The 18613-nt window shown below is 41.0% G+C and overlaps 1 protein-coding gene across 4 annotated transcripts in view; it reads right to left on the minus strand.

Moving 5' to 3' along the window:
* Positions 1 to 214: 214 nt before the first annotated feature.
* Positions 215 to 18613, minus strand: part of si:dkey-192p21.6 (uncharacterized protein LOC565246 homolog) — a 38102-nt gene continuing 19703 nt past the window's right edge. For 3 of the 4 annotated variants that reach the window (XM_024424421.2, XM_024424423.2, XM_042323473.1), the window contains 10 exons: positions 18385 to 18436; positions 15816 to 15976; positions 11587 to 11699; positions 11252 to 11373; positions 9738 to 9861; positions 9420 to 9506; positions 8547 to 8624; positions 2323 to 2393; positions 833 to 945; positions 215 to 533 (listed from right to left, as the gene is read on the minus strand). In XM_024424421.2, the coding sequence (XP_024280189.1) occupies positions 352 to 533; positions 833 to 945; positions 2323 to 2393; positions 8547 to 8624; positions 9420 to 9506; positions 9738 to 9861; positions 11252 to 11373; positions 11587 to 11699; positions 15816 to 15976; positions 18385 to 18436 (1103 nt within the window). In that variant the 3' untranslated portion in view covers positions 215 to 351. The remainder of the gene's footprint in view (positions 534 to 832; positions 946 to 2322; positions 2394 to 8546; positions 8625 to 9419; positions 9507 to 9737; positions 9862 to 11251; positions 11374 to 11586; positions 11700 to 15815; positions 15977 to 18384; positions 18437 to 18613) is intronic. The other variant, XM_024424422.2, reaches the window with a different exon arrangement.

The raw sequence follows: 18613 nt of genomic DNA on the forward strand, positions 1-18613 counted from the left end.
AGAACCCCTCAACTAACCGAAGGTGCAAATATGAACCATTGACAAGCAATGGCACCTTGAGGAGCTATATGGGTTCTTTGAGGATCTCCATGGTTCCTAAAGATACTACTAATTCTAAAAGTGTAGTGTGGTTAGGTCTACCACATACAACATACCACTGTACAGATTTTAATTAATTACACAGATAACAGAATTATCCACATACACTTTCACATCAGATCAAAACAAACTGTATTTAAAGTGCATTTAAAATCACAACACACTTTACAGTAAAACAATAAAGTCAAGCATTTGCAATAATTCCCACAACAATGGCTCAGAATGAAAGCAAACAATGAATGAAAGGAGTTATTAGATTTTGAGAAAGAACTTCTTCCTGTATAGCAGGAAAGCGATGAGGACCCAGAGAGAGGTGGCCCACAGGCTCTGGAACAGCTTCTCCCAGTGGCTGTCCACAAAGCGCATCTCCCAGCTGAAGGGGAAGTAGGACCCCAGGAGAGAGTGGCCCACGTACACAAAGATGGAATTCATCCCTGCAGACCACCACAGAGACAGGAAGTCAAGGTATCCAAAAACAAAGGCAGGGTTATCAAAAGTGCTTGCATGAATCAGGGAGCATTTCAAGCAACTTATTCCCATTAGGAAAGTTGTCATTCATTCCCAGCGTGAAAAACAGGTTGAAATGACATCATCACAAACTGCTTGAAATTACATCATTATGGTGACATCATTTCAACCGGTTTTGACCAGTTTTGCCCGCTGGATTGTAACACATTGCCTTGTTCCTTGATGTCTTAGCAATGTACCCGTGCCATCTTCCTTGTGTACTTACCTGGGTAAATGAAGGGTTGGCCGCCCCACCAGCCCTTAATGTCCATGACGAAATACATGACTCCCAGCAGGAGGAAAGAGAAGCAGCCCATACAGGTGATATACGACAGAGACCTACAGTATTTGAACGCACAACACATATACACTTTATTGTACAAGCTATACAGCTGTAAAAGTTGCACCTGACTCTATCTACTGTATGCTGCATAGTGCACAAATAGATAGTCATTCTAATTCTTGGCTTCTCTTGAAATAAAATTCACTCTGTTATGTACACACTGTTCTGTTTTTTACACCTGTATGAGGAGTGCACTGCGTGTACACTTTTCCATGGGGAAGCTTGGCACTTGTGATTAAGAGTTTGGATGACCAGTACAAAGCGTAGCCATATAAATGCGGAATAGATTTGGCTGCTGATGCTAAGCTACAGTACAGTACAGTATGGTAGGCTAGTACGATGTATTAGCGTCAGTTGCTGGATCCTTGGCTCGCGACCCATGGAGCCATGCCGGCGAGTCACGTCCCCGTCTGTTCCAAAGTGCAAGAATGTTTCGATCTAATGTAAAACGGCCACCTCCCAGATCATTGCAGCAGCAGGCATCTTTTATCTCATCTGAAAGAGGGTCAAAAAAGACTAAGGCCGGGAGTTAATTTCTTTCAGACATTCCGGGCAGGGACTCATACTCAACAGCTCAAAAACCTGAGCATGATGGACTGCCTATAAAACCAGGGCAGGTATAATGGCTAAGGACGAGCTTGGCTATAGAGAAGAAGCTCGTGTGGGAGAATCATGGGAGATTCTGCTTACATATCATAGATGAAACGGTACTCTGTCTGACACGACATTAAACTCATTCATATTCATATTACATGCAGGGTGAGCGTGGAAGAAACACGTCAGCTGCAACATATATGGCTGTAATCATACTACATTTCACGCAAAATCATTACCGTGATTGAAATGTTCATCAAATATTTGTGCATCCGATGGGAAAGTCTAGACATTGAATTCACCTACTTTTTATACTCTGTGGGAATACAGTGAGCGCTGTGTGAGTTGTGTGTGAATTTCATGCTAATATTGTCCCCTGAACTCCATATTGTCCCTCTACACTTTTAGAAAGGGAGGGGCTATCTAGAACCATAAAGGGTTCATCAGCTCTCCTTGTAGGAAAACCCTTTGTGTTTCCAGGTAGAACCTTTTACAGAGAGCTGGCCAGGGGACAGTTTTCCTGCCAAGATGGGGGGTAGGGAGGGAGTATAAAACAGCCTGTTTTCCTCCTGGCTGTAAAGAAGAGTGATCTTGTCGGAGGATGTATCGCCCAGCTTGCCTCACACTCTCTGACAGCCGGGGTGATTAGTTACAGCCGTATCTGTCGTTAGAGGTAAGTAAACGCGTGTTTGAGCAGGCCTTGATTTGTGCCTGCTGGAAACTCATCCTTTCTTTTGTGTGGAAAAGTGACTGGATTTAGAGGGTCAGGATTCACTTACCAAAGGTTTTTATTGACAGGTATAAATCCTTCGTCTCGCGTGCACTTAGAAAGGATGGCTGCTGAGATTCCCTGAGGGTGGAAATGAAACAGATTTCAAATCGATGCAGGCGATAAAGCCAGCAGTATTGGGTCTGCTAAAACGTGGGCCAACAGAGTCAAGCGAGTCAGTCAGATTAACTGGTTATCTGAGCCTCAGATCAACAAGGTTCCTCACGAAAGAACTGCAAGCCAACCGCTTCAAATCCACCTCTACCATAGCTGAATCTCTCCCAGCTCGTACTGGGTTTCAGGGTAAAGCATTTGTAGCCTAGAAGAACAATGCTTCTGTCTACCAATTCTTATAAATAAATATGCATATCAAATATCAATAAACACCTTTATTGCATCATATATATATATTTACCTATATGAATAATTAAGCTTTATTTCCATTTTTTTGTTGTGCTTGTGCATTCCTTTAAGAAACCCTGTAGATCCGAACCTAAACATGCTTGTTAGGTGGATATCCATCATTTGTATAGATGACAGAATCGATGGTGTGGAAATAGCCTGGCTGTGGCTAGATTGAGTCTCCAGGCTATGCAGGCAGGCAGAATGTGGGCTGGTATGTGGGGCAATCGCTCAATTTCAATCTCTCACTCCCCAGCCCTGATCGTTGAGCTTGAATTAACTCTGGCTGCTATTTATTGGAATGAGGAAGCACGGCCGCCCCGGAATATCGAGGCACCCTCAGTCAGACAGAGAATTCATGCCACAACAACACTATTGAAACATCTCATCTGTCCCTCCTAGCGGTGAACTGTGTCTGTAGCTGAATCTGTGTATCAGAAAGAATAAGCAAAATTCTCGCTCAAAAAAGAAAAACACAGGAGTTTATTTCACTTTCAGGTTAAAACGTAATGTTTCGCCCGCCAACTGTGTTATTTGTGTATAATACTGTCCCTGGTCTGCCTGAAGTGAATTCTGTGTAGAAAACTGCCTCTGGTCTGTGAGTATCTGTTGTTGGCTGGCTGTATCAATTAGCTCCTTACCAGGAAGGGCTAACTACCAATGTCAAGAGCATATTTCTGATACAAGAGGCTGCTGAAGTACAGCTTTACCTCTCCGAGAAGGTCACATCTTATCAGACAAGTAAATAATAAGAGCTGGTCAATCAGTCTGACTCTTTTCACCATCCATGTGGGGAAAAACACGTAACACTGTTCCATGTGACTGTAAGTAAAATGGGCTAGAATGCCAATAAAAAGTTAATCATCAACCCACAACCAAAATGCAATGACTTTTTATTGAATTTTTAATTTTTAATTGAATATCCAAAACGTATAATATACTTGCAGTGAAACCGCTCAACAACTACACCATACCAGTCACCCAACAGACTTCCATTCAGAGTGACACACAGAAGCATCCAGGGTCAATGCCCTGCTGAAGGGCACGTTGACAGATCTCCCACCAGGCCAAAAAACATGAACCCAAACCCTCCAAGATCCCCCCCCCAGTTCCCCAATAGCTGTCCCTCAACCATTCAAGACCCCTCCCACAGTCTCCCCCCACCCCAAGAATAAAAATTTAAAAAAACTATTAATTGCATTCTCCACCCTCAAGAACTCCCCAATGCACCAACAACCAAGAGAATGAACTAAAGAGAAAAAAGACAGAAGAAAACAGCAAACAACAATGCAAAAAACATTATTCTATCTCCCGCACAGGAAGTCCACTCCAACTAGTCTCCAATTCCACATCCCAACCCTCAGCTTCCCTCAGCCCATCCCACCTATCTCTGCTTGCCACCCTCTTCGGGTTTCTATGCAACAAATATCTTTCAACTATGCTGTGATGTTTAACGTACAATTTCAATCTATCTAATCGAATAGAATCCACAGATTGCAAGTTGAAGATAAATACTTTTACAAAGAGTATTAGTATATTAGTAATTGACTGACCTGGTCTCTCCAGATCTCCTAACAGTACTATTTCTTGGATCAATTTTAGATCAATGCTATGCATTTTCAGCCATTCCTGAACCTGAGAGCAGAAACAGGCTACCTGAGGGCAATACCAAAATAAATGGTCTGTTGATTCTGTTTACTCACAGCAAGATCTGCAGAGCTTCGATGATTCTATGCCCCAAATATTCAAAATTTTGTTGGTGGCAAGAATTCTATATATTAATTTTAGCTGAAAAGCAGGAAGTCTTGAATCTTGCGTTGTTTTATATATCAACTCATACACCATGTACCATGGAATCAGGACATAAAAAATCTCTTCCCAACTATTTTGCAATCTGTATGGCACAGTTGTCAACATCCTGGTCCTCAAATGAAACTGGTATACTTTCCTATTTTTATTTTTATCTGCCAGTTTTGATCCTTTATATTGGGCAGACAGACCGGTTCCCTACCTCCTCCAGCAGCCACCTGCGTCCTCCATTTTTGGGGTAATGCTGTAATCAATTGGTTGTACTCTTGGATTGAGCAGACCTTCCCGTACAATTCTGATAACTCTACCATTCCAATTCACAATATAATTTAAGAACAAATACCCGTTTCTTACATCTTTCCCATAAATACAGGTATTTTATTAACCAGTACATTTGAGTACAGCCATAATATTTGTTGTAATATTTGTTCTATCTTTTCAGGGGGTGAAATTGAAATTGTAGCCAGCTCTGCAATGCCTGTTTGAAAAAGAGAGATACTTTTCAATTAATCGAAAATGAAACATGGCAATCTGCACAAAGGCAAAAAGGTCATTTTTAAACAATGGATGGGCTTTTCTTAGTAATCTACTTGAGAACCATTTAGGGTTCAAGTAAAACTTTTGAATTAAGTGAAGCTTTTAGAGAGAGGTTTAGTGCTTTTATATTTAATAATCTCAACCCATATTCATATTCATTATATAGATATGCACGCTTTATTTTTCTGGTTTAGCATCCCAGATAAAGCGAAATAGGTTTTCTATTGAAATTCATTGTGGAGAGCTTGTTTATATATTTTGTGATATGAATACCAAGTATGTCTACTTCACCATCAGCCCATTTTATAGGTAAACTGCAGGGTAATTTAAAAGTAGTATTTTTTTAAAGATCCAATACGTAACATTGTACACTCATAATTAGGTTTTAGTCCACAGAGTACAGAAAAGTTATCTAGATCTTCAACGAGACGTTGCAGTGATCTAGCTTGCGGACTTAATATAAAACTTGAGTCATCGGCATACATGGACACCTTTTGATTTCTAATCCTATAATGTTGTTATTGGATCTGATTTTAATAGCTAGCATTTCAATGGCCATAATGAATAGATATGGTGACAGCAGACACCCTTGTTTATCTCCTCTTGACAATTCAAAACTCTCAGAGGTAGCCGTTATTTACTATTTTACACCTGGGGTTGCTATACATTCATTTTTTAACCCATTTTATAGGAGAATCACCGAAATTGAAAAAATCCAGGCATTTATAAATCAAATACAGTATTACTTCATCATATGCCTTTTCAAAATCTGCTATAAATACCAGGCCTGGCTTTTTAGATGTTTCATGATGTTCTATTATTTCTAGTAGTTGTTGTATATTATCCATGTAAAAAACCTGTCTGATCAGGATGAACAATACCTCCTAAAAACCTTTTTAATTCTGAGTGCTATGCATTTTGGTAGTATTTTTGCATCACAACATTGAAGTGTAAGGGGCCTCCAGTTTTTGAGATAGACTGGGTCTTTATATTTACCATCTGGGTCTTGTTTTAATAATAGAGAAATCAGACCTTCCTGCTGAGTACCTGACAGACTACCATTTCTATAGGAGTAGTTAAAACAATCTAACAATGGAGCTTTTAGTATTACAAAAAAGGCTTGATATACCTCTACTGGTATGCCATCAAGCCCTGGGCTTTTTCCAAACTGAAAAGATTTAATAGCCTCAAAAAAGTTATTCCTCTTTCATTTGGCCTTCGTACTGATCTTTCTGTACGTTTGTTAATTTTCCATTTTAAAAATATTATTTTGAAAGAATTCCTTACCGCAATGACTTAGTTTGTAGCATGTTTGCATCTCAGAGATACCCAGAGAAAAAGTCAGAAAAGACACCTTTACAGAACAAGCATTACACCCTCAGCTTCTTTGACATGAGAAAACAGATCGATGCTGTGCTTCCAACTGCCATTGGCAGTGTCTTATTTGAATCACTATTTCTGCAAACAGCTTTTGAAGACAACATATTATATATCTGCCTATTCTATAGGACACCTCCAACATAACAATAACATACAGTACAGAGTATTGTAATATTGTTATGGCTGCTAGTGCTAACTGGTAAATTGTACGACAGAAATATCAAAATAGAGCAAACATTGGCCGGTAATGTTTTTACATGAAGGTGGCTTACTTTATCACCCTGTGCCTCTGGGAAGTACAAAATGGATCTAATTTATTTTGGCTCCCCAAGCTACTCGCCCTATAATAACAGTCAATAAGATTCAACCCAAGAAACATAATGGACAGATTTGTCATAGGAGTTGAAGATAACATTTAAATGCCTCTGATGGGGCCTCTGATGATGTTGAACTGCTTCAGAGAACACACAAATACATTCCCCTTTTTATAGGGTGGTGCATCGGAATCCCATTATACAATCTGCTTTAAAAAGGTATGTTTGTACCTGAAATTGGGGTTTGTTTTATTCTCAATAATTATCTAAATAATTGCTTCATGTTAACATAATCTACGAAATCAAATATAATTATCTACATCAAAGGATTATTTATTTATGATATAATGGAATATCAAACCGATGCAAATTTGAATACTTATAATAAGACTTAATAAAACACTAAAACAAGGAAAATAGCCTCCTCCATTTTACAGTGTTTATAGCGGCCTCAAGATATTCCCATCCGGAGTCTGTTTGGTTCCTTGTTTTTCCTTGCATTGTTGAGACTTCAAAGGGTTTCTGATCCAGCTAAAACCTCTCCATCACCACCCCTGGTCACCGGGTCCTGGAACTCAAGATCCCTTCCCTTCCACCATAACGTGGAACCTCTAACTACAGCCAAGGCCATGTAACTCTGCCAGCTCTGCATCATGCATTGTCCCCCCCATTCTTGAAATAATTAACATAGTCCATATGATTAGGCTAAACGTAAAATCACTACATGGGATCTCGTTTGAGTGGAGGGTCAAACAGATGAAAAGAGTGGTCGACATTTCACATAACACTTACCGTTTCCCCACGGGATAAAGTCCCCCCCAAATGAAATAGTGGCCAGCTTGTATCCCTTTCTTATTTTGAGACCACCCACACACAGCACTATCCCACCAAAACAGTAACATTACCCGTCAATGTATGTAAGAATCACAATGGTTTCATAATGACTAATCTTTACATCAATACCACCGGTGTACTTCACTTCTGGTCCTGGAGGACCGAAGCGTATAGGAATTTGTTCCAGCTCAGCACTCAAACAATGGATCCAGCTTATCTTGGTTTTTGATGACTGGTATATTTTTCTAATCAGATGTTAGCTAACAATATTATGGTTAGACTGGGACAGAAGTTGTTGAGTACCAGTAGTGACGAATACTGGTTTATACTGTCGCATAAAACCAGGATCTGCTAATGTAAATTGAATCTCAGGGTAGGGTACAACCATACACTTCAACAGAGCATAGTAAACAGAGAGGAGAACATGAGCTCTTTGCCATGATGCCGGAGCTTAATGTAACTAATATCCAGGATTCGTAAATTCTGAATTCACACATGAGAGACACACAAGCAATGAGAGACACACAAGCAATGAGAGACACACAAGCAATGAGAGACAGAGACTATCCCCTGAGACAGAAGATACTTGTGTCTGCCCGGAAACAGACATGGTTGTGTTGTTTTAACACACAGAGATCTCATACCTACTACAGACAGACTGCTAATGAGCTGTTACGACTAACTAGTGACTAAAAAGTTAAACGCCAAATGACTTACATTTCTTTATAGTGCCAGATCGTCATGTGGCTTCCCTTATAAACTAAGATATAACCACCAATAGACTGCAGGGGAGAGGCATTTGTTTTAGTCTTGTTTGGTCTTTGGTATTTTTATTTGAAAGGAAATGATTACATATATCATGGGCTGTGGTGTTGACTTATCCCAAAGTAATGAAGAAAGAGACTAAAACATGCCAGTAATATTCCTAAACAGATGTGGGAGGCTTTACAGTACATACCAGGAGGATGGCCCATACTAGGAATCGGGAGAGGACGTTGACATCCTTTTTCCTGTAAAAAATGAGAATTTTTCCCGCCTGTGGAAATAAAGGAATACAGGTCATTTAATCATTACTGATACTTTGAAGGAGAAAATCCTTTAAACAGGTTAGATGTAGTCGGTTAACTAAATTGGCCCATAAAGTGGATGTGGTTGTTGTGTGCCTCTGGTATTGCGGTCATATTTCTCATATGCCTTTGGTGCCAGATGTGGCGTGTAAGTCACTGGCGCTCTCTGATTAATTTGGTGATGATGAATATGTCTCAGCTGAGGACATTAGCATGGGCAAACACAGGCGAGGGGAGTGGACACCTGGCGTGTCGTCTAAGACTCGCTGACTGAAGGGCTCAGCGCTAACCGCCCACAGGGAATTGCGCTATGCGGCTGCTTTCGCATGGCAACTTCCCACTGCGAAAACGGTTTAACACGACGTTGTCGCCATCAAAGTGCAAGAGTTGTTTCAAAGGCTCCCACCCTAAAGACCCCCAAACTCTGTCCTCACCTTCGGACGACATTCTGTGTCAATAACGGAGAGCAGCTGTGCAGACATGAGGCGGGAAAATGTCCCTGAGACAACCTCCATTTTAGTGGACTACTGATTCAACCTTAGTGTTATGATGCAGGGACAAATCATTAAAAAAATTGAAAGACAAATGAAAAAAGGAATGAAATATCCATACATGACCTTTGTTATTCAAGTTTTGAAATATCGTGAAAACTCATGCGTAAAAGGGCCTTAAACCTTTGGCCTTTTAAAAAAAGTTACGACTGAGGTACATATCTGGTAAAAACGGTACAAAAATATTGGGTCAAAAACTTGAGGACTGCTTACTTGCATCCCCATGAATCCCATGACAATGGAGTTGATAGTACCCAGAACCCCCTCTGGGTCAAAGGGCTGGGTAGTACGATACATTGCCTGAAAAACACAACATGAGAAGAACTAACAAGCCATTTCCCATGTTAGCAGGTTAATGTAAAGACAATTTCACTAATGTGAAAACATTTTTTGTATTTCTTTTGTAACAATGTGCTTGCCATTAGATTCCCTATGTTAAGTTGATCTTCTTATCATTTGCTGACCTAAAAAGTGTTCAAATCTTAAATATTATATAAAAAATAGAAGAGAGAAAACTGTAATACTCCTTACCTTGCATGTTGGCCAATGGTAGATGTTATCTCCCAATAACCACTTGTCAATGTACCCAGCTGCTCCCCCAGTACAGTTGGGATAAAGGCCATTATCCCCAATCCCACCTGCCCCTAAATAGCCTCTTTTGGAAACAAAATCCTAGATCAGACTTCTACATCTATAGTACAAGTCAAAAGTTTAGACACACCTACTCATTGAAGGGCTTTTATTTATTTGTACTATTTTCTACATTGTACAACAATTGTGAAGACATCAAAACTACCACAGCATTCTGCAACAAACCGCCATCCCATCTGGTTTGCACTTAGGGGGACTATGATTTGTTTTTCACCAGGACAATGACCCAAAACACACCTCTAGGCTGTGTAAGGGCTATTTGACCAAGAAGGAGAGTGATGGAGTGCTGCATCAGATGACCTGACCTCCACAATCACCTGACCTCAACCCATTGGAGATGGTTTTGGATGAGTTGGACCACAGAGTGAAGGAAAAGCAGCTAACAAGTGCTCAGCATTTGTGGGAACTCCTTCAAGACTGATGGAAAAGCATTCCAAGTGAAGCTGGTTGAGAGAATGCCAAGAGTTTGCAAAGCTGTCATAAAGGAAAAAGGTCACTACGTTGAAGAATTTGTTTAACACTTTTTGGGTTACTACATGATTCCATGTGTTATTTCATAGTTTTGATGTCTTCACTATTATTCTACAATGTAGAAAATAGTTTTTTTTTTTTTAAAACCTTAGTGTGTCCAGACATTTGACTGGTACTGTACATCTAATCACAACACACATATTGTACAGTGTATGTTGATGAGAAAGACAAGGACAATAGTAAAAATGATTTTCATAATCCACATTTAGTCAAACATACTCAGCTGCCTTGGGAGGCACAACAATGCCAGGCAGGGTCAAGCACAGAGGAGAGAGGAGCACAGAAAAACTGAAAAGGAGGAATAGAAGTGGAGCACAGAGAGGACAGAGACAGGGAGGAAGGAGAGTGAGGAAGATGGATCCTCTGCCTTGGTCTAAATGTACATGACAGACTGAGATTGGCTAATTATCCCCTCTGAAGCAACAACCACAGACCCTTAAATCACAGTGACTTATAACACCAGCTAGCTAGCACAACACATGCTGCACAGTGCACACTAACACCTGCCCAGTTAAAGCCACAGACACAACCACAGCCACAGCATCACCCCAGTTTACTTGTCCAAATATCACATCACCATAGCACATATAAATATCTAAAATAATTGTATTCATTGTCATCACTCCTTGGCTTAAAAATGATTTATAAGGTCTCCATATTAGGACAGTCACCCATCCAAATCCCATGGATGTGTGACTTTGTCATAATCTGGACACCATAATGTAGTTACTGTATATTGTATAGATAATTGTTTATTGGATTTGGTATATCACATAGTGATAATCTATCAAGGTCTTTATAATGATAATCACATGATAAACTGAAAAACCTTTTCAGTGTGTGTATTCAGACATTTGACTTACGTGGGACAGTTAGGCACAGGCAATAGAAAGGTGAGACACAGCCATAATGTCTCCAGGAGAATAATGATAATCCACTCTGGCCAATACAAGACCACATCCTGGACAGGGTCCCACCAGCGATCCTACAGTTAGACCAGGCAAAATTCATGTAATTGCCACATTAAACTTGGCGTAGTCGGCAGGATGGCATTTTAGGGAATAGCACCCTAGCTTGCCAAGTGTTACATAAAGCAAAAACCTGCGTGTAGCAACCACCTACACTTTCTATGGTCTTATACGGTTGCTTTCCAGAGTGTAATAACTGATGAAAACAAAGTTGACAAAGTCAGTCTCACCCTGCTCAGTGGGATCTCTCTCATGCCACAGAAAGTCTGCATCAGAGACAGTATGAAGTAGGTGAATCCCAGACGCTGGAGGACTCCAGGGATTCTCAGCCAAGACCAAGATACTGTAACACAGAGAATGACTCTTCACACAGGCCTGTGATCATAGACTAGAACACTGACCAGAACACTGTAATACAGCCAGTGTCGCCAACACAGAGAAATGGCTATATTCTGGGCTGTGACTTTGTCATATCCTCATAAGCCTGCAACAAGAACTGCAACAAATACATGTACAGTACAAAAGCTAAAACTGTCTGGAGTTATACTTTTACACTGGAGTTATAGGCTATACACTGAGCATTGACGCAATAACAAAATGAAATACAGACATTCTTGAAACGGTGCATAACTATTTCTGATGACTTAAGCTACTATTTGCACAGGAAAGGAATAGTATCAACCATTGACAGCTGGGCGACCACAATAATTCTGTTCCATGAGGGAGGATATGGGTGGAAATGGGTGTCTTCGGATGTTGAGGTGCGTGTCCGGGAGGTGGAAGGCTCATCAAAGATTCCCAGTTATCTCCAGGCCCAGGCAAATCGGGGAGGACATGAATGGCCTTCAGTTCGGATATTGATGGTAATCTCCACATTAGTTAATAGAAAATCTCTTTGTGGCACAAAGATCATTCCAAAAATATATAATCCCAATCATTGATCTGGACAAATCAAATAAGAAGCGGAAATGTATTTTCCACAGGAAAAGAGGAAGCGCTTTGGGTGACTAATAACATGTTTGTTAAGTCCGTAGGTTACACTCCTATGAGATTGGTCTCTTGTCTCTGCTATCTCTCACAACACTCATCATTATCAAGTTCAATATGCAAGCATGAAACATCCACAAAAGTTACTTTGAAGTTAATCATTATGGCTACTGCATGGTCTTTATGAGTCATGCATCAGTATTAACCCGTTACACTTGTGGGAATTGGCCTATATGAATAAGGGTAGATTGAAATGTTTCTTACAGAAGAAATGTGAAATGCTTATGCATAACCATGGTAGACATTGAGATGGGAAAAGTATGATATTATAATATGGGAAAAAGGAATTGGGACTCCCAATCACGGCCGGTTGTGATACAGTCTGGAATCGAACCAGGGTCAGGAGGGACGCCTCTAGCACTGAGATGCAGTGCCTTAGACCGCTGCGCCACTCAGGAGCCCTCAAATGGCTTTAATCAATATACTCTGAGTATAAGCTTGTTAAAGATGAAAATTCAAAAACTCAGAGAATTTTTCCGGTTGGAAGTGGCGAATTATTGCAAAGTGGAAATAAATGGGTTCCTGAATCAAATAAAGCACAGTGATGAAGAATCAAATGAAGGACAATTTATGGAGTGGGACTTGAATCAAAGTTGAATACAGGAAATGTATCCAAACCCCGCAATAAGTTAGGCTATTAGTGTACATGCAATCACCTCATAACAGCTAAAGCTGACTTGCACTCCAAAAACTAAAACCAACCTGTATATCGGCAGTAAAGCTAACCTTCCCATTTTAACCAGCGGCTGGTCATTTTGAATGGGTAAAAACACAAAGGTGTTCATGTGACCACAAGAGCAGTATGCATATTGAACGAATCGAAGCACCTCCATTTCCTTATTAGATAAAACCCAGGGTTAGACATGACAAGGGCATCATGGGGAGGGTGGAGAGAGACAGCGGCAAAACAACACTGTCTACAGTGGTGGATGGTAAAACTCATGATCTTGTTATGAGAGGTTTTACACTACATGGCATCTATAGTCTACAGCTGGCACCATGTAACACTATCTGTTGAAAATGTCCATTACAGCAACACTGGTTGTTTTTGCTAAAATCCTGTTTTTGTTAAATGTCCCCTGATGCTGTGTTCCCCACTGCGAGCAATAACAATATATATTTTTTAACCCGGTTACAGAGACATCCACCCAGGAAAGTCCATTAGCGCCAGGGTTAGCTAATGTGTGAAGGGCGCCCGTTCTGACCCTCGTGGACAGTAATAACTCCACATTGTCCCGACAGCTTTCCTCATTTAACCCTGTCACGTCTCTGGCAGCCAGCCGCTGCCCGCTACCCTATGCTGTCAGACTTCATAATCATAATCCAACAGGGGCTTTACATAAGAAAAACATTGCAATTGTTCCAGAATTTAGCATGGCGACCAAGAACAAGATCTAGGTGTCACGCCCTGACCTTAGAGATCCTTATTATTCTCTATGTTTGGTTAGGTCAGGTTGTGACTCGGGTGGGAAAGTCTATGTTTTCTATTTCTTTGTTTTTTGCAGAGTGTGGTTCCAAATCAGAGGCAGCTGTTTATCGTTGTCTCTGATTGGGGATCATATATAAGTTGTAATTTTTCTTTTGGGTTTTGTGGGGTCTTGTTCAGTGTCTGTAACTGACAGAACTGTTCGCTTTCGTTTTGTTATTTTGTTTGTGTTATTTGCTTATAAAAATCATGAACACTTTCCACGCTGCGCTTTGGTCCACTCCTTCTGACAAGAGTTGTTACACTAGGAAACATTGAACTCCACAGTTTGTAATGAATATACTTTTGTATACATATAGTGTATGTGAACACCCCTTCAAAATAGTGGATTCTGCTATTTCAGTCACACCGGCTGCTGATCGGTGTATAAAATCAAGCACACTGCCATGCAATCTCCATAGACAAACATTGGCGGTAGAATAGCCTTACTGAAGAGCTCAATGACTTTCAATGTGGCACCGTCATAGGATGTCAGTTCAGTGTCAACATGTCAGTTCATCAAATGTTTGCCCTGCCAGAGCCACACAAGTTCACAGAACGGGACCGCTTAGTGCTAAAGCTCGTAGCGCATAAAAATAATTTGTCCTCATCTGAACTCACTATAGAGTTCCAAACTGCCTCTGGAAACACAATAACTTTTTGTCAGGTGCTTCATGAAATGGGTTTCAATGGCAGAGTAGCCACACACAAGCCTAAGATCACCATACGCAATGCCAAGCATCGGCTGGAGTGGTATAAAGCTTCCCGCCATTGGAAGGGAAAGGGGGACACCTCGTCAGTTGTACAACTGAATGCCTTCAACTGAAATGTGTCTTCCGCATTTAACCAAACATTTCTGAATAAGACAGATGCAGGGGGCTGCCTTAATCGACATCCACATGGACTCTGGAGCAGTGGAAACGTATTCTCTGGAGTGATGAATCCACAGGATGTTGGTGGCACCTTAATTAGGGAGAATGGGCTCATGGAGTGGAATACATCAACACACATGGTTTCCATGTGTTTGATGCCATTCCATTTACTCCATTCCAGCCATTATAATGAGCCGTCCTCCCCACAGCAGCCTCCACTTGATGAATCCCGCTTCACCATCTGGCAGCCCGACGGACGAATCTGGCTTTGGCGGACGTCAGGAGAACGCTATCTGCCCCAATGCTTAGTGGCAACTGTAAAGTTTGGTGGAGGATGAATAATGGTCTGGGGCTGTTTTTCATGGTTCAGGCTAGGCCCCTTAGTTCCAGTGAAGGGAAATCTTAACGCTACAGCATACAATGACATTCTAGACTATTCTGTGCTTCAAACTTTGTGGCAACAGTTTGGGGACTGCCCTTTCCTGTTTCAGCATGACAATGCTACAGAAATTGTTTGTCGACATCTGTGTGGAAGAACTGGACTGGCCTAACCAGAGCCCTGACCTGAACCCCGTTGAACACCTTTGGGATGAATTGGAACGCCGACTACGAGCCAGGCTTAATCGCCAAGCATCAGTGCCCCGACCTCACTAATACTCTTGTGGCTGAATGGAAGCAAGTCCCTGCAGCAATGTTCCACCATCTAGTAGATGTAGCAAAGGTGGGACCAACTCCATATTAATGCTCATGATTTTGGAATAAGATGTTTGACGAGCAGGTGTCCACACACTTTTGGTCATGTAGTGTATCTAATGGTATCTAAACAATAGTTTTCCAAACTCATCATGGTAAGGTCATATGGAAACAGGAAGATACTGGTGGGGAATGTTTGTAATGACTTGCTACAGATTCAGCTCCTGAACTGCTTCAATAGCAAGAGTTTTAGAACTTTAATTACTTATTGCATGTTTCATTACTCCCATATGTTTCTGGTGCATGCATGGTTATGATTTAGGGTTCACAACGTTCCTTGGTAAATCAAACATTTTTTTTGTAAAAAAAAGTGTGTACCTACATAATCCATCCTTTGGAGAGTAGTTCATGAAACAAAAGCCGATAAGGATGAGGACCACAGTTCTCCATGTTAGCTTGCGTATTAGCTGCCGACGGCTAACTCCCTTTTTCTGCATGGAGGTGAAGGCCAATACTACAGACGTCCCAATGATGAACACAAACCTGAATGACACACACAGTGAAACATTATAGTACTCGGAGACAACTCAATTAAAGGGACATTGCACTCGAAGATCAAAGTTTGCCAGATGTTGTCCTACCTCAAAAGCACTCTAATATCAAGATACATCTATGTCCCACACCTTTGACTGTGTTTGTCCAGCTGTGCTTCAACCCCAAAGGAATGTATAAGATAAGCACCGCAAGTCTAGAAATTACATGATGCTTATCTTGTCCATTCATTTTGGATTGTGGCTTATAGCTGAATCTACAAAATAATTTTGAGGTAAAACAAATATTTAAAAAAAAAATGGACAAACTTTGATTTGAGTGTAATATCACTTTAATTAGTTACAATACCGAAGGATAAAGGATAATCTTGCTGGTCAAAGGGTCTAATGCCATTTCCGGATAACTTATATACAGTGGGGCAAAAAAGTATTTAGTCAGCCACCAATTGTGCAAGTTCTCCCACTTAAAAAGATGAGAGAGGCCTGTAATTTTCATCATAGGTACACTTCAACTATGACATTCAAAATGAGAGAAAAAAAATCCAGAAAATCACATTGTAGGATTTTTAATGCATTTTTTGGCAAATTATGGTGGAAAATAAGTATTTGGTCACCTACAAACAAGCAAGACTTCTGGCTCTCACAGACCTGTAACTTCTTCTTTAAGAGGCTCCTCTGTCCTCCACTCGTTACCTGTATTAATGGCACCTGTTTGAACTTGTTATCACCATGAAAGACACCTGTCCACAACCTCAAACAGTCACACTCCAAACTCCACTATGGCCAAGACCAAAGAGCTGTCAAAGGACACCAGAAACAAAATTGTAGACCTGCACCAGGCTGGGAAGACTGAATCTGCAATAAGTAAGCAGCTTGGTTTGAAGAAATGAACTGTGGGAGTAATTATTAGGAAATGGAAGACATACAAGACCACTGATAATCTCCCTCGATCTGGGGCTCCACGCAAGATCTCACCCCGTGGGGTCAAAATGATCACAAGAACGGTGAGCAAAAATCCCAGAACCACACGGGGGGACCTAGTGAATGACCTGAGAGCTGGGACCAAAGTAACAAAGCCTACCATCAGTAACACACTACGCCGCCAGGGACTCAAATCCTGCAGTGCCAGACATGTCCCCCCGCTTAAGCCAGTACATGTCCAGGCCCGTCTGAAGTATGCTAGAGAGCATTTGGATGATCGAGAAGAAGATTGGGAGAATGTCATATGGTCAGATGAAACCAAAATATAACTTTTTTGGTAAAAACTCAACTCGTCGTGTTTGGAGGACAAAGAATGCTGAGTTGCATCCAAAGAACACCATACCTACTGTGAAGCATGGGGGTGGAAACATCATGCTTTGGGGCTGTTTTTCTGAAAAGGGACCAGGACGACTGATCCGTGTAAAGGAAAGAATGAATGGGGCCATGTATCGTGAGATTTTGAGTGAAAACCTCCTTCCATCAGCAAGGGCATTGAAGATGAAAAGTGACTGGGTCTTTCAGCATGATAATGATCCCAAACACACCGCCCGGGCAAAGGAGTAGCTTCGTAAGAATCATTTCAAGGTCCTGGAGTGGCCTAGCCAGTCTCCAGATCTCAACCCCATAGAAAATCTTTGGAGGGAGTTGAAAGTCCGTGTTGCCCAGCAACAGCCCCAAAACATCACTGCTCTAGAGGAGATCTGCAACAATGTGTGAAAACCTTGTGAAGACTTACAGAAAACGTTTGACCTCTGTCATTGCCAACAAAGGGTATATAACAAAGTATTGTGATAAGCTTTTATTATTGACCAAATACTTATTTTCCACCATAATTTGCAAATAAATTCATTAAAAATCCTACAATGGGATTTTCTGGATTTTTTTTCTCATTTTGTCTGTCATAGTTGAAGTGTACCTATGATGAAAATTATACAGGCCTCTCTCATCTTTTTAAGTGGGAGAACTTGCACAATTGGTGGCTGACTAAATACTTTTTTTGCCCCATTGTAGATAGGCTATACTGTTACAGTGATACACACCACCCATGTAAAGTTCCTGACTATGACGCCCTGATTCTAATCGCGTCATCACTGCACAATACCCTTCTGTGTTCAATAAACATTTGGGACTAAACAATTTAGTGCATAAGATTCAATCATGTTCAGTCTTAAACAAGTGTCTGTATGTCTGAGCAAAGGAGTCCTAACCACACACTGTCAATGAGTTATCAAATTGGTCGAAACAAAAGGTAACGCAACACGGTCGTTGTGGTGTTCGTTACAGTGCAGTGCTAATCAGAGATCGCGTGATCGGTGTGAACTACTTGACCGTGTTCGCAACGTAGGAGCATAAGTAGCTCGAAGCGTGTGTTAGAGCTTCCTCTGCTCGTGCCTGTAATAATTCTACAGTGATCCTCACAGTCGTTGCAGTGAAACCCACCAAGGCATCACAAGATCAGCCACAGTAAGACCTGGAACAAAGAGACATGCTTGTAGGTCACAAGGATCAATACAGATGGATAGACCAAGCAGACTGACACAGACAGACCGCATTCATGCTGTCATAAAGTGCATGATTAAATGTAGCCATTCAGTCAGAGAAACAAAACCTACAGTATACCCACTACGCTACTACATATCTATAGTTC

The sequence above is a fragment of the Oncorhynchus tshawytscha genome, linkage group LG06 (assembly GCF_018296145.1).
Source record: "Oncorhynchus tshawytscha isolate Ot180627B linkage group LG06, Otsh_v2.0, whole genome shotgun sequence".
Classification (NCBI taxonomy): Eukaryota; Metazoa; Chordata; class Actinopteri; order Salmoniformes; family Salmonidae; genus Oncorhynchus; species Oncorhynchus tshawytscha.